The 22,520-nt window shown below is 41.7% G+C and overlaps 4 protein-coding genes across 4 annotated transcripts; 3 read left to right on the top strand and 1 right to left on the bottom strand.

Annotated features, from left to right (window-relative positions):
• The first annotated feature begins 222 nt into the window (after positions 1-222).
• Positions 223-9,953, top strand: mcm7 (minichromosome maintenance complex component 7). The gene is made up of 15 exons (XM_070913376.1): positions 223-374; positions 2,768-2,847; positions 3,640-3,804; positions 4,052-4,176; positions 4,336-4,516; positions 4,606-4,743; positions 4,849-4,998; positions 5,215-5,329; positions 5,455-5,586; positions 6,017-6,100; positions 6,466-6,677; positions 6,789-7,054; positions 7,153-7,321; positions 8,540-8,649; positions 9,340-9,953. The coding sequence occupies exons 1-15, from the start codon at positions 344-346 to the stop codon at positions 9,563-9,565; spliced, it is 2,184 nt and encodes a 727-aa protein (XP_070769477.1). The 5' UTR covers positions 223-343; the 3' UTR covers positions 9,566-9,953.
• A 1,789-nt stretch (positions 9,954-11,742) lies between these two features.
• On the top strand, positions 11,743-13,548 carry LOC139291835 (uncharacterized). The gene is made up of 4 exons (XM_070913941.1): positions 11,743-11,797; positions 11,893-11,937; positions 12,013-12,173; positions 12,751-13,548. The coding sequence occupies exons 1-4, from the start codon at positions 11,743-11,745 to the stop codon at positions 13,546-13,548; spliced, it is 1,059 nt and encodes a 352-aa protein (XP_070770042.1).
• A 755-nt stretch (positions 13,549-14,303) lies between these two features.
• cops6 (COP9 signalosome subunit 6) lies at positions 14,304-19,569 on the bottom strand. The gene is made up of 10 exons (XM_070913417.1): positions 19,527-19,569; positions 18,365-18,490; positions 18,098-18,229; positions 17,589-17,677; positions 17,207-17,269; positions 17,061-17,108; positions 16,848-16,962; positions 15,810-15,902; positions 15,451-15,551; positions 14,304-14,728 (listed from the first exon to the last, which is right to left on the bottom strand). The coding sequence occupies exons 1-10, from the start codon at positions 19,567-19,569 to the stop codon at positions 14,588-14,590; spliced, it is 951 nt and encodes a 316-aa protein (XP_070769518.1). The 3' UTR covers positions 14,304-14,587.
• A 302-nt stretch (positions 19,570-19,871) lies between these two features.
• Positions 19,872-22,149, top strand: LOC139291644 (F-box/LRR-repeat protein 12-like). Its single transcript, XM_070913744.1, has 3 exons — positions 19,872-19,987; positions 20,126-20,201; positions 21,103-22,149. The coding sequence occupies exons 1-3, from the start codon at positions 19,887-19,889 to the stop codon at positions 22,147-22,149; spliced, it is 1,224 nt and encodes a 407-aa protein (XP_070769845.1). The 5' UTR covers positions 19,872-19,886.
• Positions 22,150-22,520: the final 371 nt, after the last annotated feature.

Here is a 22,520-nt window from a genome sequence, read left to right as displayed (position 1 = left end):
GTCACTCAGTTGTATGAAATCCAATCATCGCATTTCGCGCCATTCCTTACCAGAAGGGCGGAAGTTTGCGTAGTCACGTGACTTGCACTCGCCCGCAACTTTCGCGCCACCACGAAAGCCCGCCTCTCCCTACTGAAAGAAGCGATACGATTGGCTGCTGCAGACGTCAGACTCGCGCCACTTCTTGCACCGCGACTGGGGAGAACCGCAAGTTGCAAGTGAATGAATACTGGTCTCCGTAGTGAAGTGACCAAAGCGTGAATTTAAACGGCATTTTGGTTAGTTGTTACCTTTTAGGATTTTGGAATCAAGTTATCTCACTTGAGGGTCAACGTCTGCGGCCATGGCTCCTAAGGATTATGCGGCAGAGAAAGGTAATGGGTTAACTTTCACAATAACGGCATGGCAGCAACAGGTTGGCCTAAATGACCAAACGTCTAACTAAATGCGTTCTCAAAAAATAATGTTTGGAAACGTAAGTTACTGAATGTATATCATGTAGTACATTGGGTTAAAGTCAGCTAATCTAAACAATCTTAATTCATTGTGTTTGTGCAGCCGAAAACAGTGTTGTTCAATCACTCATCTGATAACATTAACGTTACCTCCTCGTTTTTCCCTCTACATTAACTCACTTTCCTTAGACCACAACCCTGGATTGCATGCATGTTAGTGTGAATGTGTATTGTAACGTCATAGTTAAAAAACACGGGACACGGGGGACCAATGTACACATTTAAAGTTACACAAACTTGTCGAACTTGTTAGTAACTAGTTCAGCCTTCTCTGCGAGCTTGTGACTACACGGTGACCCGGATGGATCCGCTTAAACAAAGGAGCAGGCGCCACTATGCAAGCACATGTCCAACAATAGCTTACACTTAGTAAGTTAATAATGGCCGGGCGAAATGTCTTAACAACAATATATAACTGTTATAAAGTTGACATCACATCACAGTTGGTTATTTAATGTGTAACATTACCATTTTAACTCCGAAAACGCGACCTCGCAGTAAAGCAGTTTAAAGTTGTAAAGTTAGGCACCCTTCTGGATGTTCAACACACCTTTTAAAGTTACTCATAACCTGATAGAGACGATTTTGGATAACTCAGACCGACATGATGGATATAACGCAAGCTAACTTTGTTGTTCTTAAATAATGACCATCTTGTTAACGTTACGTGATTCCCATATTTCTAAAAATGAAACGGCGCAACAATGCAAACAAACAAATAACATCAATAAGTTAAACAATGGCATTCAGCACCCTTTTAACTCATCAAGATCCACACGGCCAATGTTAAACACTTGTTTTGGCTGTCTTAACGTTAAGCGTCCTGAAACCAAGATAAGTCGTTCACTAACTGCTGCTAGCTGCCCCAACCTACGTCATGTTAGCATGCTAGCCAGTTAGCAAGCTCTCTTTAAGGTTAGCTGACTGTCAGTTACACAAGTTAACGTGATATTTTGAACGGTTTGAATAATATACCAGTTGGAAAGTCTTTTAGTGGCCTTGTGCCTTGCCAAAAGGCTGGTTTAAGTCGGGGGTTTGACTACATGATGTTTTGGACACAACCCCTATTTTGATGTTATACAAATAAACAAGCTGGTCGTCGAAAATTAGCTGTACGTTATAACGCAGATCCCCCAACGCAAATGGCTAATATCCAAAACTAATAGCATGGGTACGTTAGGGTTAGTGAACTCGAGCTCGACCATGCTTTAGCTTTCAATTTGTTACTTAACTATTATGGCTTTGTAACAATTTTATTTTTATTTATTTATTTTGCCTTTCCCTTAAAACCGAAACTTTGCATTGGCCTGAAGCCATCTTCCAATCTGTTAATTCAATCGCTGCATCACACTAACTGTTTAGTTAGAAGTTTGACTTGGAGTCTATTAACCGTTAACGTTAATCATTAAGTCGACGACCTCTTGACGTTTAGTGCAGTAGTGTTAGCCAATATTGAAGGGGCTGTCTTTACTCAACACAACTCAGCTAACCTAAGCTAGCGTTAGAAGATGGCTGGCCATGGTTTGAAAACAACAGCCAGGACTATTTTCGAGGGCGGAGGGGTCGCGGAGGGATATCCGAGTGACGAGGCACAAAAGCCATGTGCTGCTTTGTTTACAATAACATCCTCGAACACAGAAATAATAAACCAGAGCTGCAGATTTTCTGCTACGGCGCCAAAGTAAGTGGATTATTTTAATTATCGTGCTAGGAGTAGTTTCGTTTATTGTAACGTGGAATTGAATATTGTTAGTAGTTGTGGCTCTTTCGAGAAGTGAGGAATATTTTCTCAAAAAAAAAATGGACACTGAACTGAGCGCGCCTGTTGTTGTATTTACACTCTCACCCCTGAGCGATCTGCTGCGTAACGTTAGTTATTTCTCTCTCGAAAACTATGCTAGTAGGTGCACTCGATCGGAATTTGGTTCGTGTAGTACATCAGTGGCAGTTTGTGCTCTACTGTAGGCAATAGTGACTCATCGAGATTACAGGATGCCATGTTACTCAACAAAGGGGGTCGTCGCAGGACAACAAATTAGCTCCCAGTCTCTAGGCCCACTGGTGGCTGTTAATCAACATTTTCAACAGCTTGTAAACTTAGATAGCATCTGTATTATTTAAACAAATGAAAAGGTAACAACAATGATTTTTTTTTTGTGTATTTAGATAACAATCCACCTAGTGTCTGCTGGATGTGGCCTGTGTTTTTCTGCTGTGAAATCATGTTAAAGGTGTTTGTGTTTATTTTGCAGACAAATGCAAAAGGTTCCTGCAGGAGTTTTACACAGAGGATGATAATGGGAAGAAGGTGTTCAAATATGGAGCTCAACTTGTAAGTATAGTAAACAAATGGCTATTTTGGCCTTGATGGCCTTGAGGATTGTTGTTGACTGAGAGATATTGACATTCTCACTCAAAACTGAATAAAGAGGATGGAAAAATAAGTACTGATGAGTGATAGAATATTGAATTTAAAACCGATCAACCAGTTATCTTTTGTCCTAATAATAATTTTAGCCACTCTTTGTCTTCTTGGACTGTAATTTCAGTTAGTTCCTTACCTTGTTTTACAAGTAAATCAATTTTATGTGACAATTTGGGGCACCCCTGTGGCTTAAGGGTTAAGAAGCTACATTTGAACTATCATACCAGGGTTGCGTGAACCACAATGTCCGTGGTTCAATAAAGTCTGGCTGGAGACATTTACTGGACTTCCTCATTCATTTCCTGTCATCCTTTCACTACACTATCTAAGAACTGCATACAATGCCCAAAAAATCAATTATGAAAGTAACAACTTGAACTTTGCTCCTTTTACACAACTGGTATGTTTTTCAGATTTGTTAAATCTATCACAGCGGTAAAGCTAAGCTAAATATTGCCTCAATGGTCTTAGAATAATTGCTTAATTCAAGATAGAGAATGCCATCACTGTTTGTAAAATGCGTAGGCCTGTTTCTGTTTTACCACCTTTTTATAAACGTGTATATGGCTGCACTGTCACAGCTTCCTACATTTTTTTTTTTTAAAAGTGTAGAGGTGTCATTGTTGTTATTGAGCAGAGTCTGTGCAGACAAGGTCGTGTAATTAAGTGGCTTGCCTAATGACTTGTCTGCGTGTACAGGTGGCGCTGGCCCACAGGGAGCAGGTGTCTGTCTTTGTGGAACTGGACGATGTGGCTGAAGAATACCCCGAGCTGGTTGAGAGCATCTGTGAGAATGCAAAGCGCTACACCGGCCTTGTGGCTGACGCTGTCCACGAGTTGCTGCCAGAGTATAAAGAAAGAGATGTATGTATATTTGCACAGATGATTCTGTTTTTAAACGGTTAAAGCATTTTCAGTAGTATAACTACTGTATTAAATTGACAGTACAATAATAAGTCCATATCACAGTATCTTTAACAATGAGCTTAGCGCTTTCCCTTTCAGTTTTCCAATTTTTGTGGGTCTACCAAAAACTGCAATTGAGTTTCCAGCACTAATGCATTCGCTACATACCTGTTTGTTAAAATAAAAATGCTTTTGTTATATCCAGATTGTGGCCAGGGATTCTTTGGACGTGTACATTGAGCACAGGCTGATGATGGAACAGAGGGGTCGCGACCCTGCAGACACTCGGGACCCTCGTAACCAATACCCACCTGAACTCATGAGGAGATTGTAAGTTGAAATCAGATTCAGGGTTAAAGTTTTATTCATCTATTTTAGTTGTTTGATAAAGCCATTTGGGGAGCTTAATCTTTTTTTTTCTGTGTTGGTTGTACTAGAGTAAAATTTGCATTAGAGTACTTTTTTCATGAACTTATCGTCCATCCACAGTGAGCTGTACTTCAAGTCTCCCAGCACTACTAAACCCAAAGTTGTGCGTGATGTACGAGCAGACAGCATCGGGCATCTGGTGACGGTTCGAGGCATAGTGACGCGTGCCACCGAGGTCAAACCAATGATGGCTGTCGCTACATACACGTGTGACCAGTGTGGTGCTGAGACCTATCAGCCAGTAAGATTGGTTTTAGTCCTGTAACCATTTACATCCTCTGACAGCGCAGTCATTTATCAGGTATCCCTCAAAGTCTCTTTGTCCTTCAGATCCAGTCTCCCTCCTTCATGCCCCTCATCATGTGTCCCAGCCAAGAGTGTGTCACCAACAAATCTGGAGGTCGACTCTACTTGCAGACCAGAGGCTCCAAATTTGTGAAGTTTCAGGAGCTGCGTATACAGGAACATGTAAGGAACTAAATACAATAAAATGCTCACTTACGGTTGCCTTACATTGTATTCTGATTTTAGCACGTTTCTATTTTCTTATGAGTTTCTTCTGTTGTCTCTCAGAGCGACCAGGTGCCAGTCGGTAATATTCCAAGGAGCATGACTGTGTATGCCCGCGGAGAAAACACTCGTCTTGCTCAGCCAGGAGACCATGTAGCCATCACTGGAGTCTTCCTCCCTCTTCTGCGCTCAGGCTTCAAGCAGGCTGTTCAGGTATGTGGCTTAATTCACGATGTGTCTGTTTTAATCCACATAGCGCACAACCCTGAGCTCAAACCTATCTGAAGAAATCTTAATCTATAGCAGGAAGGTTTTTCTTCAGTGTTGGTGTGTAAGATGTGTTGACAATTTTGTTGCTGTTTTTTCTGTACATAAACTGTCCAAAATATATATCTCTATTCTATCCTGATTTGGTTTTGGTCATTTCAGGGTCTTCTGTCAGAAACGTACATGGAGGCCCATAGCATCACACTCATGAACAAGACGGAGGACGATGAGCTCGGCAACGAGGAACTGACTGATGAGGAGCTGCGCAGCATCACAGGTGCCAGTCTGTGTGTGTGTCATGGACGTACTTCCAATAAGATATATTAACTGAAAACCTGACTATACTGATAAATTTCATTCTTTTGGCAACTGGCAAAAGTGATTTGTATTATCTGTTTACAGATGAAGGATTTTATGAGAAACTAGCCGGCTCAATAGCACCAGAGATCTACGGACATGAAGATGTAAAAAAGGCTCTGCTCCTGCTGCTGGTTGGAGGAGTGCAACAGGCGCCCAAAGGCATGAAAATCAGAGGTGAGCCCCATAGTCCCTAATCGATTGTCTACTGTTTAGAAAGAGATTGTGTTCGTCTGAGTGAAATAAAAGTAGTAAACCATAACCCAACAATACAAAAAGACGTAATGCTGTTGATTGCATCCCTTGGAATATACCTTGTTTAAAGTTGCTGTTAATCATATGGCCAAATTCTCATAATATAAGTGGAGACATGGATAATTACAGTAAGTAGATTTTAAAATATTTGCCAAAAGCACATCACCTTAAATGTCTGAATTCTTAAATGTTATGTTGAGGTTTGGATGACCACATTACTCATTTTATGCATATCACCAATCCTTGTCTCCTGTCAATATATGCGGAGCATTTCTCAAAGACAAAGCAATTGCCTTAATGAAATCTTGTAATAATTGCAACACTCATCTTGTTTTGCCTCTTTCCCCTTAAGGAAACATAAATATCTGCCTGATGGGAGACCCAGGAGTCGCCAAGTCCCAGCTGCTGTCCTACATTGACCGTCTGGCTCCTCGAAGTGAGTACAGGCCCGTTTGTTGGAGTAAAAGTCCTGTATCTGGTTTAATATTTTATCCAGTCAGGCATTTTCTTTCCATTAGGGCTGACATGGTAAAATATTAACCTTTTGATATGATGGTCTGACTAGAGAAGAGGAAAGGCTGTTTTTTTTGTGTCTTTTTATATATATAGATAGATAGATAGATAGATAGATGCAATGCTATAGTTCCTACTTTGACAGCCTTTGTCTTTAGTTTGAAGAAACAAAATATTTAAAATAATAAAACTATTAGGCATTGTATGCAATTTTTAAAAACAAAATGTATGCCTCTGCCGTTCCACCCAGGTCTCATTTGATCACTTTCTCCCCTCTCTGGTCTTCAGGCCAGTACACAACAGGTCGCGGTTCGTCTGGTGTCGGTCTTACTGCGGCCGTAATGCGTGACCCCCTAACCGGAGAAATGACCCTGGAAGGTGGAGCTTTGGTGCTGGCTGACCAGGGCATCTGCTGCATTGATGAGTTTGACAAGATGGCTGACGCCGACCGCACAGCCATCCACGAGGTGATGGAACAGCAGACCATCTCTATCGCTAAGGTAAAGAGAATCACACTTGTTAATAACTGGTAGCTTAATTAGGCTACTTTCTTGAGCTATTAGAATCTAATGCCCATCACATCTCCACTAATGTTTTCCACTCATCTCCAGGCCGGCATCATGACCTCCCTCAATGCCCGTTGCTCTATTCTAGCAGCAGCCAACCCCGCTTATGGCCGCTACAATCCCCGGAAGAGCATTGAGCAGAACATTCAGCTGCCAGCTGCTCTGCTCTCCCGTTTCGACCTGCTCTGGCTGATCCAGGACAAGCCGGACGCTGACGCTGACCTGCGTCTGGCCCAGCACATCACATATGTCCACCAGCACTGCCGCCAGCCACCCACTCACTTCACCCCCATCGACATGAAGCTGATGAGGTGAGGAAAAATAGTTACAAATGTACTGCTACATGAATGCAGATAATTATACTACACAATATTGTGTTAACAAAAATATGAAATGTGAATCCCTTCAGGCGTTACATCGCTCTGTGTAAGAAGCGGCAGCCTGTGGTGCCCGAGTCGCTGGCTGATTACATCACTGCTGCTTATGTAGAGATGAGGAAAGAGGCCAGAGTCAGCAAAGACACCACCTTCACCTCTGCCCGTACCCTCCTCTCCGTCCTCCGCCTGTCCACTGCCCTGGTGAGAACTACGCCTCTAGTGAACTGTGGGTGGCTGGAAACTTTAACAGGCCGGTTGCAATAATTGAAACCACCGCAGCACTACTATTAATTATTTTGTCCGAAATAAGAAAATCTTGATTGAACTGATTTGGCTTCTCTTATCTAACCTGTTAAAATATGCATATGATTTTATTGCTTAGATTTAAGTACTTATTGAACATGAAATTTGAATATTTTACTTTGTAAACCTACTAAGTACTGTTACATTTGAAATTTGCCAAAATATTGATTATGTAGTTATTGGAGTTGAAGCATGATGATCATCCTTGTGTCTTCATCAACTGCCCAGTGTGCGATAAAGTGCTTACAGTGCAGGTAGTGATGATAACCTGGCCTACTGCAGTGTGAGCACTTCTTTCTCACGCTGGACAAAAGATCTCCAGTCTGCCGAATTCATACAGTCATCATTCTTCATCATGACTCAGCAATAGCAAATCAGATGGACTAATGTACTGTATTTTGTTATTAAAAAGCCATTAATGCAAGAAAATTAACATTTCTTGAATTGAGTGTTTAATGGTCTGGTGTCATCTCAGCTTCTGGCTGTCAAAAGTGCTGTTTGTGCAGGTAGCAGTCATCCACCTACTGCAAAACCAGCACTTCAGGCAGACAGAAGGCAGTGTGCTGCACACAGATGTCCACAAGGGGGCAGACGACCACATCCCTGTGTGAAAGAAACCACTTGAGTTGAAGTGCTGAAGATGATCAATAATGTATTTATTTGCACCACTCGGCATTTGCTCAGATGCTACACATGGTATATCTTTAACCACGTGAGTGAGCTGTCTGGTCCCGGCCAGCTTTGCAGGGTGGGCAGTCAGCCTCTGTGCGTTAGGAGCAGCTGTGCAAACCCATGCAAAACTGACCATGGCCAGAATCGTCATCAATATGTGCTGCATAAAAAGTTGATCTTCAGAGTATTCAGGTTCTACTTTAGCATTTCTGGTGTTTTAATTTCAACCTGTGAGAGATTAGCTGGTGTTGAGAGGCGGAGACTTGGGCAATTGCCGGCCATCCCAGAGGGCATTGCACTTGTCTCGGTCTGACAGTGCCGGCACAACGCAGCCTTCGCAATCAAGACAGATCTGATGCTAAACAAAATTTTCACCGTGATGCACATCTACTTAAAACATTTCCATCACAATCTCCACTGTTTCCTTTCGTTGCTTTTCTACAGGCTCGTCTGCGCATGATGGAGACTGTGGAGAAGGAAGACGTCAACGAGGCAATGAGACTGATGGAGATGTCAAAGGATTCACTACAAGCTGACAAGTCCAGCACCACAAGGTTAGCGTTAACACTGGAACCTCAGACTTGTCTTTTAATAAAAGCATTTGTTCAGCCGAACATAACAGGAGTGACCGGATGTCATCGGACCTTTTTCTTTTTTTTTTTTATGAGTTTCTCGTCTGGCCGTAAGACGAGCTGCATAACCTGGAGGAAGCTGTAAAACGTCTCTGGGTTTTTATGGCGCTCTGTTCACACGGTAGCATGTTCAGAGGCAGGCGTCAAGACTAGTGACGTGTTCACACCTCTCACATATACTGTTCTCTAGTCACTGCCAAGACTTTTTTTTTTTTTAACAGTGGGATCAATAACATGTTTCTACATTTAAACAGCATCCGATAGAGAAATAAGTAATTTTAACATCTGTAGCAAATAAAATCTTGTGTCCCTTTTTTCCATTAAAGGAGTAGTTAAACAAATTACTGAAGGTTAGATATGATTGATATCACACTCATGTCTTCATGTTGAGATTGAAGTAGGGGGCAGGAGATAGTTAGCTTAGCATAAAGACTGAAATCTGGGAAATGGCTCGCCAAGAAACTGAATAAGTATTTCCTAAAGTGTCAAACTATTACACACTTTCTACAGGTTCCATTTTAAGCTTTTAATTAACCTTCAATTCAATCAATGCAACAAAAGGAAAACAAGGTGTTTTAAAAGTCTCACCAACCCCTAATTCCTTCTGTTCAGGACTCAGCGTCCGGCCGACGCCATCTTCTCTCTGGTGCGTGAGCTTGCCACAGAGGGCGTGGCGGGCCGCGGTGGAGCCGGTGGGGTGGTTCGCATGTCTGAAGCGGAGCAGCGCTGCATCACTCGTGGTTTCACCCCCGCCCAGTTCCAAGAGGCCTTGGAGGAGTACGAGGAGCTGAATGTGTGGCAGCTTAACCAGGCCCGCAGCCGCATCACCTTCGTCTGAAGAACCTGGGACGCATCTTCAGGCACGCTGTGTTTCAGCCACCTGCGATGAAAACTCTTTATTGTGGGCTTTCTACAGACTTCTGTTGGGGCTTCATTTTTCCTCCTCCAGCATTTTGTAACAGAAGTCAAGCAGAACCTGGACATTTTTTAAGCATGACTATTTTGCAAGAATTCCTGCTGTTGGAGATCCATAGCTTTTTATATTCCTGTTCACCAGTAAATCGCTTGTAAATATGTATGTCAAAACATGTGTAGCATCTGCAGTTTAGAGCTTAAAGCTTCCAGTTTCTTTGACACGAAGCATTTCTGTACATTTTATATGCTGTAATGCAAATCGGGCAAGATAAATTAATGTTGAGCCTTGTATTGTGACAAATAGTTATAATAAATTGATGGTTCAATACTTTGCTTTATGTGGTTCCTTTGGACTCCAGTGTGCACATGAAACGGGATAAAAAAAGTTAAGTGTGCCACAATCATCCCTGAACACCTGGTTTGTTGCTGGAGTCGCCTTGTTTACGTAATTGCTGCTTTCAGTAACATGTCTTGCTCGTAAAACATGCTAACGTACACGGCTGCTGTGCTATTATTTTCATTATCGTTGGGTCTATAAAATGTCTACCATTTCCTACAAGCTCAAGGCTATGTCTTCAAATATTAATAGTGGTTGTAGTTGATGGCTGCAATGATTTTTCTTTTTTTCTTTTTTTTTTTGGTTATTAATTTATCTGGATGTTATTTTTCCTGATTAAACTATTAATAATTTAGTCTAAAAGTCTTGCCTGTTTCCAGTTTTCAGAGCACAGGTTTTTGGCTTCACATATCTTGTATTGTCCTGCCAACAGTTTAAAACCCAAAGACATTTAGTTTATCATAAGACAAAGAAACGCTTCGCAATTAAGGTGCAGGAACTTATTTGTTGTGCTTAATAAATAACTAATTGATCAGTACATGATTCATTTTCTGACTATCAACTGATGAAGGTGATCAACCAGCCAACTAAAATTGGTTTACTGTAATTATGCTTGTTGCATATTAAGGCCATAGATCGTGTATAATATGCATTAAGTCCATGTACCATCGCTTGAACACTACCTGTTGTTTGTCATGGGTGAAACAGTTTAAAGGTTGGATGAGAGCTCAGGAACTCAAACACATGCATTAAGCTTATGACATGTATGAAGTGTAGTATGTTAGTATGACAGCATCCTTTAAGAATGCAGCCTCAGTCTGATTTGAAGTACTTTGAATGTGATCATGAACATGCCAAGACAAAACAGAAGCCTGTTTGTTGCTCAGCGAGTTGATAATCAGCTTTCCAGTCACTCAACTGTTGGAAAAGCAGATGTTCTGTGGGTAAAAAATAGTGTTTTAGAAATCTCTTACAACTCATAAATGTACATTTAAGGCCGTCCACGTTGTCATCTATGATCTCTAACTGCTTTTGGCTGAGGTATTGTGTTAGTAGGCAGCATTTTCCCCACAGTTGCAGTTGTCCCAGCAGGTGATGCTTTCCTTCCAGACTTAATGGGGATTTTCCATTTGAAGTCTGTTCTCTTTATGGCTTTGCTGCTAAAAGTGCAGGGGGCTTTTTATTCTTAATTGGCGCCAAAGGCCCCTTATTAAATGGTATTAAAAGAGAGGTGGAGACGAGATTTTGGTCTCAGAGTTGGTGGAGTCCTATTGGACAGGAGATAATGTTTCAGGGGGTTTGACACACAGATCTGTATTTAACCCACTCGGCCCTGTGAGTTTGAAGAAGAGAGCCTCCTGAGCCAGGTGAGTCAAACATTGTCGTATGATTTTGGTCATTAGGTGTTGGCACTTTTGGTTAATTTAATTAAAAACTGCATTTAATTCAGTAAAATGTTACTTGTAACACCTGTAGCTGCTTTGTGTTATACTTCATACGGAGAGTGAACTTTTTTGCTATTCTATTATACATTTTCAAGTTTCTTCAGTAAGAAAATCTAATATGAAAAGAAACAAGAAGTTATCCACAAACCCTTTAAAATGAGTTTTTCTTTGTGAGTAGTGTAGTATAAATATTGTGAAAATGTTTTGAACATTACAAGTTAGATTAGATTTTGTGAGAAGTGTCTTTTTTTCCCCCGAAATGATACAAATCTATTTTTTGCCATAAAATGCTTCCACTCTGGGCTACAGGGGTTCAACATGATTTCCTCATTATGGTCGGCGGGGGCACTCTGCTGTCTGATGCTGGTCCCAGGTGAGTTATGATTCCTTATTGTACAACTGCTTAAACAAAAATGTGGCAAAAACATGGTAATCAACGTCCATGAAATGATTTGTCTCCTCTTTCAGGCCTGCTGGAGGCCAAGTCTTTGTTGAACGCCATCAAGCAGGAAGGTAACTGCAGATCTTCAGCATAAACTTCAATAACTGTTGAGTTAAGGGACTGAGCTTCATCTCTTCTCTTAACAGAGATGGTCCCCGTCAGTGATTTGAATATTGACTCAGTGAAAGCAAACAGCTTTCTGACTCACTCCAGACCAAAGCGTAATGTGGACCCCAGGTGGTACAGAGGAAACCCAGACTTCCAGGCTTACTACCGCTACTACAGCAGCATCGGACACACTGAGGGGGTAAGACACTATATTATAAATCTATATAACCTATAAATGTGTGATCCTTTGTGAATGGATACATGTACACATTCTTATTGTGGGAGACTCCAATGAGAATCAAATGCCTTAATCTCAGAATAATGATGAAAGCAGAAATGTACCCTGAAACAGAGTTCACACTGTGTTAATCGAGTGATTCTGGACAGTAAAGTCTACAGACAGATGACTGGGTGCCTAAATTGTTTCTTGAAATATTACAATCACAGGGAATTTATTTGATTTGTGCTTCCTGCAGTGAAGCAAAAATTCCTGTAAATAAACAAATTGATTATATATATTATTCACTGTCTGTGGCACCCCCTCCAAACTCTTTTGTCTTGATGACCCCATCACTTCACTTTCAACTTTCTGCTGTATAATCCTTAAATCATATTGTGTGTTGTTGGCGTTCAGGGCAAATTCAAAAATGGAAATTAAGCTGTAAAATATAGGTACAATATGTATATTCCAGATATATAGAAATCATCGTCATTAAAGGCCTCTATGAATTGAAAATCTGTTATGTTTTAGCAGATTGGTGTGTTTTGTTTTTCAGCTCTATGAGATCGACAAGCTGCGGATGCTCTACCAGCAGATGAGGTTCCTGGAGCACACCTATGGCCCTGACGCTTCCTATTTCCAGAGCAAACTGGGAGTGCCGATGATCATGTGTGACCCAGCTACAGACAAGAAGTGCAAAGTCGCTCCTCCGCCTCCACCTCCAATGAAAGGGGTCCCAAAGCCCACAGTGCTCCCAACAACCCCTCCTCCTCTTCCTGCTGCTCCATCCATTTCCCAGGCGGACGTTCTCTACCTGTGCAACAGCAAGGACCCCCTCTGTAAGCCCCACATCGTCTACCTGCCCACCGGCTCCGTGCCTGTGCTCTGTGACCCCCGCTACCACCCCCACTGCACCCCCCAGAAAGCCCCTCCAGCTCCAGTTGCAGTGCCCCAACCTCCTCCTCCTCCACCAAAGAAGTCCGCCCCACCTCCACCTCCACCAATCCTCGTCAAGAAGTCTCCCCCAGCCCCCATCCGCACCTTCAAGGGCATGGAGTACGACTGTGACCCCTACTGGGACCCTGACTGCCTGATTGACCACCCACCCAGGCCCATGAAGGGGAAGATCGTGGTCCCCCCGCCGCCTCCCCCTCCTGTGGAGGAGGAAGTGAAAGAGAAACCGGTGGAGGTGCCAGCTCCCCCTGCTCCCATCGAGAAGAAAGTGCCACTCTACCCTTACTACTACCCAAAGCCCTACGACCCCAGGGATGATCTGTACGACCCGGCCCGCTTCCAGTACCCAGTGCCTGCTGCTGCTGCCGATGAGCCTGCAGAGTCAGGCCACAGTCAGTAAAACATCCAGGATGTGTTGGAGGAAAGGTGTTTTTACTTTCAATGAAACAGACTTTGATTGAAAACACCCAAGCTGAACATATTTTGAGGGATTTTAACATCTTGCGAACGTACTAGAACCTGTACAACCTGTACTAAAATTGCAGTACTTGTTTAAACCTTATTAAACTGACAACTGTTAGTGTATTTACCATCACTGTCCGCAGGTAAAAAAGCAGTTCTCAGTCAACACAAGCATGTAATGCAAATTATTTTTGAGTAACGAGATAATAAAATGTCACAAAACAGTTCCTGAGTTGTATTCTGCTTCAAATATACTGATATGGATATCTGATAAAGAAAAGGAAAGAAAGAGTTTGCTGCTCCAGCACCACATGGCAGGTAAAAGCAGACTAGTAAAGTAGAGGTGCCAACTCGCAGGCTGGGGGTCATTATGTCTACTTCCGCTGTGCATTTCATACCCATTAAAATGCTGACTCCTGTTAGACCTCGGACTCTGGCCCCCCTTTTCCTGCAGCGTATACCTGCCTGTTCAAACCTCCAAAGGCGAACAGCAGGAACACAACTTCAAAAGACGAGCTAACTGCAAACACTCCTGACAATAAACCTGCAGCTCCACAAAGCTGACTTTCATAGGCTCATTTCAGAGCGCATTTTTATGAGCTGTGTGTTGTATATAGTTACTATAAGGTCTACCCTACTATAATCATTTAAAGAAGAAGAGAAGAAGTCCCATGAAAAAAAATCAGCAGATCATTTATTACATACAGAAACATGAAACAATAAAACACGGGGTAAAACAATATAATGTTCATGTACAGTGGATTCATTTCTGTGCATACCCAAGAAAGAGTTAAGCGATTTTGTACATATCTCCTACTGATGGTGAAATTAAGTGCTTTTAGATACACTTGTGGCTGAAAATGGTAAACTGGTTTGAAAAGCTACTGTTGGTTTAAGAATTTGTTTTAGCTGACCAAAATACAAACGAACCAAAAAAAACAGAGAAAAAGAAACTGCAGTGCTTGTTTGTCTTCGGCTCAAAAGAAGAGTCCTCTCATCCTCCGGCCGATGCCCTGTCTGTCGTACAGGACGTTGAACTTGTTGATGAACTGGTTCATACTGTTGCAGGTCTTAGTGATGGTGCCTAAGTAGGCCATGAGGCCCACGTCATTACATTGCTGCGGGGGGGAAAGACACAGTTATAGAAAGCAGTCGCTTGGCAGAGAGACTGTCTGAGCTTTGCTAAAAAACTGTGATCATAACAGTCTAATCTTTCATTTTTATACATTTCTATCTGAAGTATATATAACATATATAATTAAAGAATTCACAGTGAAAACAATCTGCATTGTTCAATCTAGTTTCCTGCTAAGTTAAACATTGTATTATATAGAATATTCTATATTCTTCTTATTGTCAATAAATCCTATGAAAAATACCCAAACCAACAATGAATAAATCCTACTAACAAATATTGTATGTGTATCAAAGCCTGATATATTTCAGTCATCTGTGCCGTAGCGAAGGTGACTTGTTCCTTGTCCATTAAAATAGACGTTGCAAGGACCATCTTTATCCTCAACTGTACTGTCACCCCTGTTATCTCCTCCTGTCTGTCTGTTGTTATGATTTTGTTAAATATTGGTATATTAAAAAAACAAATAATCAGAGTCTTTAGAGAAAAAGAAACACAGATTTGTCATCCATTTTCAGTAGGAATGAATGGGCTTGGAGCCGAGAACCACAGACAGGCTGGTGAATTTAGAGATGTACTAATGATTTGTTGGTTTTAGCCTTTTCATGGGATTTCTTGACCTTTAACTGACATTATGATGAAAACATGCGTTAGGGGTATATAATATTTTTTTGTACGTGAAGGTACGCAAGTAAGTTTGCTTACATCATAGAAGTCAGTTTTGAATTTTGTGGTGCTGAGGACTGGCAGTCTGTGGCACAGGGCGTTCGCTTCTCGAAGGATCTCGTGGTTAAATGGCACCTCTCCTGCAGTACAGGAAGACCGACAGGAAAGAGAAAAAAAACAGTTAAAGCACTGTATACCAAATAGTGAGATAAGATGATGCTGTCAGGACAGCATCAAACAGGGGCTTGTAATTATGGAGGTGTGTTCGAGGGGCCTCCATTAATGGTGTAAAAGTGAGTGACGGAAACATCTTGTTCAAGAACAGCTGTTTTCCAGACTTATTTTCACATTCTTTGCTCTCACGGCCTCATTAAAAATATGCCCTGTCGTCGTCTCACCTGTTTCCACGGCTTTGACGTACTCTAGAATGATCTTCACCCGGCTGTGGAGCATCTTTATCGCACTGTGCTGGGCTATAAGGTGTTCAGCAACTAACAGAGAAGACAGAGAGAATATTGGAGTTGAAACCTTTTCAGACAGAATTCATTTTTAATGACGGTGTCTAATAATAGTCAGGTCACAGGACAGCCGCTTCCTCCACATTTCTAGAGTTCATTCACAATCTGGAGAAAGAGAATTCAGCCTGCCTGCTGTTTTGCACTTTTTTAAAGAACAAATGAAAGACATTTTAGTTTAGTTTAGCATTTGACCCCCCCATTGTTTTGAGTATGTATGCTGTTTGTATCAATTTATTTTTCACAGTTTTATTGCTCTGTAAGGAATTGAACTGCTTTTATAAAGAGACATCTCTACAAATAATATTGACTTTAATATGTGGCAGCAATCACAACACATCTGTAATTCTAATGACTAACGTACGAGAGACAGAAGAGCCTGTGATCTGCTTCAAAATTATGAAATTGAAAAGAAGCCTTCCTTCCACTTGTAACACATCAACATCACAAACTTTTGTATTTTTTCTCTAATATCTTTACACTATAAAGAACTGATCTCAGTATATGGCAGAAATGTAAAGACTTCATATAACCAAAGTTAAGAGCTTGGACTAATGTACTGCTGCTCTACCAAGTCTGTCTTTTTTAATCTTTCATTTTGAATGCAGAGCCTCTTCATATTCTACTCACAAATATACAGTACAAAGTAGTCAGTGTCAGTAGTCATTTCTACTGTGAGAAACTCCATCAGTATCTTAGCTAGTACAAGCTGGAAAAGCCATTTAATTTGGGCTTATCATAAGTTTGAGATAAGAGCTGAGATAACAGCTTTTATGGGTTAAACAATGCTTATAAAAGCAATCTTAAAAACAATACATGAGTGCAAATGGTTTACAGCTAACAGGTCACTGGTGTGCATGTAAACTCACTCACTGTGTTTAACCGTCAAAAGGTAAGGACATTAACGACGGCCTCTCTTACCTGTTGAGTTTTCTCCAGTGCCGGTGGCTGTCATTCGCGCCACGTGGTCAACACCGATTCTCTCTGCTTCCTCTGTGGCCAGAGTGTACGTCAGCTCAGCAAACAACATGGTAGCCTAGATTAAATTAAAAAAAAACTTAAACATCTCTCTATGGGAAACTATTTCACTGCTGCAGGACAGGATATGTAGATAATATGAAATATAAAGAGTACCTCGCCACTGATGATGTCAATCACGGATTCATAAACACTAACAGGAAGCTGAAGGAGAAAACGACACGTTGTTTAAAGCAGCTGTATCCAAATACACAACTGTGGAAATTCAAAGTGTCTTAAAGTGAAAATGCAGAGAAACTCACATCGGTGTGTTTGGTCATTGGGTTGAGCTTGAGGAAGAGAGGGCTCTCAATAATCTCACATACCTGGCAGAGAAGAGGGACATAACAGTAAGAAAATGTACCGTACACGATCTGAAAAACTATCAGACTTTAAGATTATGTTTTATTACCAACAACAAAATGAAAGTCTAAATCATCTGCTTGAAATATAATGATGGCACTACATGTAGTTTTTTTTTTTTTTTTTAGGTAAAAGTTGTAGGTCAGGAATCTGACTAATCAAGGTCAATGCTGCAGCAGGACAGCCTTGCTTTGAGTTTTAAAGTAGCTGTGCACAGTTACCACTTGCCACCAACTTAGTGAGTGACAATCTGATCATATTGCACCTTTAACTTGTGCCTACCTGTTTGTGAATATGGATATCTGATTGGTCAGGGGGGCCGCCTGTGGTGTACCAGCCCAAGAACTCCATGTCTTTGAAGACCTGTTTGACTGAGAGACAAAAGAAAATCTTACAGGAAAACTACAGCAAGCACCTGACTTTTTCCATTAACCACCTTTGACTAACGAGTAATCATTTATCAATAACTGCACATAAAGTTGCTGATGAAACAATCTGACAAAGGTTTGTTTCTCAAATACTGACTTAGACACTTATCATCACACGTTTTATTAATTTCAGCATGTCACCTCTGGATCGTTATACAATAAACAATAAACTTGTGTATGCATCTAGAAGTTTCACATTCATTTCTATTATTCCCATTATTACATACAAAAAATGTGGAAAAGCTTATCTGTGAAAATGTATTTTAGGAATTGATCTTTTAATTAAGTCACTTCCTGAAACACACGCAGAAGGCAAGTAACTTTTCCTCTGTATTCTTACACCAACACATACAAACCACTTACATTGTTCTTCCTTGGTGTAGTAGTACTCCTTGTCAATATGCACACGGTCGTCTATGGTGTGAGACAGCAACTCAAAGGAGTTCATCACCTCGATGTTTCTCCCTTCCTGCTTCCCAATCAAAGCTCCAATCACTGAGCAGTAGAAAAAAAACACATATAATAATCTGTTTCATTACATTCAGTTACAGAACAACTGAACATGAGACACATTGTACATTACGTTACCGGTTACATGCCGTTTTTCTTGTATAGCGCTGTCATACATACCCTGCATTGGTCGTCCCTCTTGTGAGCGGATGCGTATCCAGTGGTCGGAGATGTTGAGGATAACCAGAGGGTGTAAGGCCACAGAAACACTCCCGGTGACCCCTGAGGCCATAACACTGGGGCTGGCTACAGTCACACAGAGACACAAACAACAGGGACTTTAACACTACAGCAACTACAATAGTGCTGAAACATGTAGTTGATTCATTCATCAGATGCTTTACATAAAAATGTATCAGTTTTATATCATTGTAAATAGAATAACTTTGGGTTTTGGACTATAAGTCTAACAAAACAAGCAATTTGAGTACATCACCTTGGGTTCTGGGAACTTGTAAAGCACATTTTTCACTATTTTCTGATACTTTATAGATGACTAATCAGTCAATCAAGAAATATAATCAGATTCATCAATAATAAAACAATGTAGGTAACTGTCACAAATTACAACCACAAACATTTGCCAATATGACAACAACAGTAGAGCCTCAAAAATCCAGCATCAGTTGGGGTCAATTTACAACCACAAGCATGTGATAATACGCAAAGCAGAGCAGTCAGTGATGTGTTCAAAGCCAATAACTTATTATTACTTATAATACTAATACTTATTAATAAAACACGATATTTTCCCTTAATTAGTATTCTGTTGCTATATTTGACAGTTATTCAATGCCATACGGCTGGAATAATGTATCCTTAACACAATTATCAGCGTAATCCTAGATTAAAATAGCAGTTTAAACTCTAAATACTGAACGGTACAGATAGGCCGGTATATGGGTTCATCTCACGGACAGCAGACGTCCACGATCAGCCCTGATTTGAGACTGGGTTGTTGTTACAGGTAGTCATTTGGGTTTTTCTCAAACCCGCCTGAGTTGATAGACTTCGGTTTACATTCCTAACGCAAACTCCAGAAAGAGAGCGGAGGAGAATACTGACTCAAAGACCCACAGTGATGAATTTGTTGACAGCTTTACAGCAGAGCCGTGTACGTAAACCCGCTTATGTCAGCAAGCTCGCTACTTACCACCTGTAACACCACAAATCCATCACTTACGGCCACTCACAACACGAATGTATAACACATGCGACAATCTTCATACAGGTTCATGTTGATATCAGGCAGAAAATTACAAGATAAGTGAGAAATACTCGCCTGCCCCATCCACTTCCATTCCTCCACCATTGCTGGTCGCCATCTTGTCCGGTAAACCGCGCAGGCGCACTGGACTGTTAACCTAACGAACGTTAGGTGGCAATATCGCTTCATCAGCAACGCTTCATCTACCGCATATTTGCTGTCCTAAATCTTCCAAGTGTTTACAGAAAGCAAGTCTGCTTTTAACCGAAACACTCTATGCTGTGCACAAATAAGCATATTTGAGTTAATCGGCAAATATCGGCTAGGTCCTACAGTCAATGGGCAGCTGTTTCCTGGGGATTGCTGATGTGAGCGCAACCTCTGTGCGTCGGGATACTAGTCCGTGTCGAAGGTTTAAAGAGTTTTGTTTACAAAATGGATGAATTTAAAGCCTGTAACCTGGACTACTTTCCCGAAAACATTTTAATTGACGTGTTGTCGTACTTGAGCGTACGAGAGCTCGTCAGAGCTGGAAGGTAAGGGAAATCTAACTTTGCTGACAGTATTTGACCAGTTATTTGTCTTGCGAAACAAAAGTCAGTGCCAGGTTTGCCTTTGTTGTGACTCATGTCACATGATTAAGTTATTTGTTGTATTTTACGGTGTTTTTTTAGAGTGTGTAAGAGATGGAAACGCCTTGTTAAAGACCAGAGACTGTGGAGATTTGTCGATCTGACTGCATGGAAAGGGGTAAGAATGTTACTGGCAATGTGGCTTGAAGTTACCCTTTTTCTTTTAATTTGCCTTTTCATACAGACTTACGTTAGTGTTTCGTCACATGTCTACAATAATGATGATCATATGTACCAAAAATACTTGTTCCAAAAGCAATAACGTTACTACTTTCTTTGGCGATAAAGAAGAAAGGTTGAGAGTCATGAGCGCTGACTCTACTCAGCTCTGTCTTTGAAAACCCCAAACCAAGTCAGGTATATTGGTGTACGTTAAACAGGAACTCACGGTTAAACGCTGAGAATTTGAAAATGATCATAGAGTGAACAATACAAGAGTCCTTACAAAAACGTGCAGTACTGAACACATTACTCCAATACTCGGCACTTCCAGTGTGTCATAGAATACAAGTACTGATACACATAGACTGTCTTTTACCAGGTGAACCCTCTTGGCCTCTCAGGTCATCTGGTACCAGTCTACTGACTGTTCCTGGAGTGCAGACTAAACATGGAGAAGCAGCATTTAGTTACTACCCTTCACAGAGCCGGAACAACCGTCCAGAAGAAACAAGACTTGCCCTGAGTTTGACCACCTAGAAAATTCAGATGAAAAACGTTTATGTTCTCCACCACCTTTGACTGAACCTTTAGCACTCATCATTATCCACCTTGCAATTTGTTTTTTACCCATCTACTATGTAATTCTCTAAATTCATATTTTGAATATTTAAAATGGTTTGTAACATTTTGATTTGTATGGTTTTTAATTCATTATGTGAAGCACTTTGAATTGCCTTTGTGTATGAAACTTATCTTTCCTTAAGCCTGTGCAGTTATTGACAGAAACCACCTCTCTTTTGCCTCCCACCCCCCCACCCCCCCAACACACACGTCATGGACTGTCTATTGTGTGTTAGGTGACATCCCGCATACTTTGGCTCCTGCTGCGTCAGTATCTGGGTTGCGGACTAAGGTGTCTACGGTTGCGTGGTTTGCTGCTTTCTGCTCGAGGGGGCACCTTCCTCTCTGAGTCTTGGCTCAAAGCTTTGTCCACAAAGTGTCCTCGCCTGAGCAAGCTCTATCTTCTGCATGCAGACCTGAGAAGCCTGCCCAGTTGCCAGCTCCTACCTCCTTCTTTGCAGATGCTGGAGCTACGTGGTTGTGAGCTGCCTCGCGAATTTTTCAACCAGACTCCCACTTCACCTGCTGGTTCCCAAGAAAGAGGAGAAGCCTCATCCAGTGTTGGTGCTCAACAGCAAAGAAGGGATCAGAAAGGAAAAGGGCTTGGCTCTCCAACAGGGATTGGTATTGAGAGGTTAGTCCTCAACAACGTGCCCTCTTTCACAGACCAGCATCTGCAGAGTCTGACATCATGGGAGAGGCTCAGTCGATTGGAGCTGCGCGACAGCTTTCGTGTGACGGCTAACGGGCTCAGGAGCTGTGCTACCAAGGACGGCCTCTGTGGTGTGGAAGGGCTTTCCAGGCTCAAGTTTTTGGAAATAGGCATCACTGGGCGGCAAGGCTACCAGTTACAGATGGCCTCTCTCGGGCTGGGGGCAGGATGGCTCGGACTGGAGGAGCTGAGTCTGGGTGGTAAGGAGGTGGGGCCAGGCTTGCTCTGTGCCAGCCGTCTGAAGGACCTGAAGTGTCTGTGCCTGTGGGCCTGCACGCTCAGTGAGATGCAGATAGTGCGGAGCTGCAGGATGCTCCGTGGTCTCCGCCGGCTGGAGTTTTTGGATGTGATCTTCCAGCCTCGACAGTGTCCACCAGTGGTGGAGGGGGAGGGTGGTGGCGGAGAAGAGCAGGACAGTGAGGAAGCTGCAGGAGGCGATAACAGCAACGATGAGAACAAGACATTAGATCTGAACGATCCCATTCCAAGTTTGCGTCGCTCACTGGCTGTCCTGTTGCCATCCTGCATACTAGTTTTCACCAACTGCTCTGTTCAGATCAATGCAGACTAAATGAGGTCTCCAGTACTGCTGGATACAAGTGATAAAATTCTCTTTCATGCAGGCATTTTATCATTTTATGTAGCGTTGTGGATATAATGAATTCGTTTTTTTATTATTGTGTCATGCATATAACTAGGCTAGGCTGGTTTAAAACCATTTTTCTTCAAACTTGAATAAAAACTTACTTTTAGTGGAGCTATATATTGTGATATAGTAAAAGTATCAATTGAGAAAGTCTTCATGGATAAAATAACCAAACAGCAATATCTCTTGGCTAATCCAGAAAATACCTGACATATTAAGGTACATCATCACATTGATGAAAAAATCACGTCGCCACAAAGCAGTCTTCCTCGTTGATTTGCAACATTGCCTCTGTG

The sequence above is a fragment of the Enoplosus armatus genome, chromosome 10, assembly GCF_043641665.1.
Source record: "Enoplosus armatus isolate fEnoArm2 chromosome 10, fEnoArm2.hap1, whole genome shotgun sequence".
NCBI classification, from domain to species: Eukaryota; Metazoa; Chordata; class Actinopteri; order Centrarchiformes; family Enoplosidae; genus Enoplosus; species Enoplosus armatus.
Note: the sequence above shows the minus strand (reverse complement) of the source record. Positions and strands in the feature narration are given on the sequence as shown.

Excerpts from the sequence above, each read along its gene's own strand:
- mcm7 (XM_070913376.1), top strand. The coding sequence starts at position 344 with ATGGCTCCTAAGGATTATGCGGCAGAGAAAG. Across the intron at positions 5,330-5,454 it reads GGAGCTGCGCAGCATCACAG|ATGAAGGATTTTATGAGAAA; the intron begins GTGCCAGTCTGT and ends ATCTGTTTACAG. Across the intron at positions 7,055-7,152 it reads ATCGACATGAAGCTGATGAG|GCGTTACATCGCTCTGTGTA; the intron begins GTGAGGAAAAAT and ends GAATCCCTTCAG.
- LOC139291835 (XM_070913941.1), top strand. The coding sequence starts at position 11,743 with ATGATTTCCTCATTATGGTCGGCGGGGGCACTCTGCTGTCTGATGCTG. Across the intron at positions 11,798-11,892 it reads CTGTCTGATGCTGGTCCCAG|GCCTGCTGGAGGCCAAGTCT; the intron begins GTGAGTTATGAT and ends CTCCTCTTTCAG. Across the intron at positions 11,938-12,012 it reads GAACGCCATCAAGCAGGAAG|AGATGGTCCCCGTCAGTGAT; the intron begins GTAACTGCAGAT and ends TTCTCTTAACAG.
- cops6 (XM_070913417.1), bottom strand. The coding sequence starts at position 19,569 with ATGGCGACCAGCAATGGTGGAGGAATGGAAGTGGATGGGGCAG. Across the intron at positions 18,491-19,526 it reads AATGGAAGTGGATGGGGCAG|CCAGCCCCAGTGTTATGGCC; the intron begins GCGAGTATTTCT and ends GTGTGACTGTAG. Across the intron at positions 15,552-15,809 it reads CGTCAAAGCCGTGGAAACAG|GAGAGGTGCCATTTAACCAC; the intron begins GTGAGACGACGA and ends CCTGTACTGCAG.
- LOC139291644 (XM_070913744.1), top strand. The coding sequence starts at position 19,887 with ATGGATGAATTTAAAGCCTGTAACCTGGACTACTTTCCCGAAAACATT. Across the intron at positions 19,988-20,125 it reads GAGCTCGTCAGAGCTGGAAG|AGTGTGTAAGAGATGGAAAC; the intron begins GTAAGGGAAATC and ends GTGTTTTTTTAG. Across the intron at positions 20,202-21,102 it reads ATCTGACTGCATGGAAAGGG|GTGACATCCCGCATACTTTG; the intron begins GTAAGAATGTTA and ends ATTGTGTGTTAG.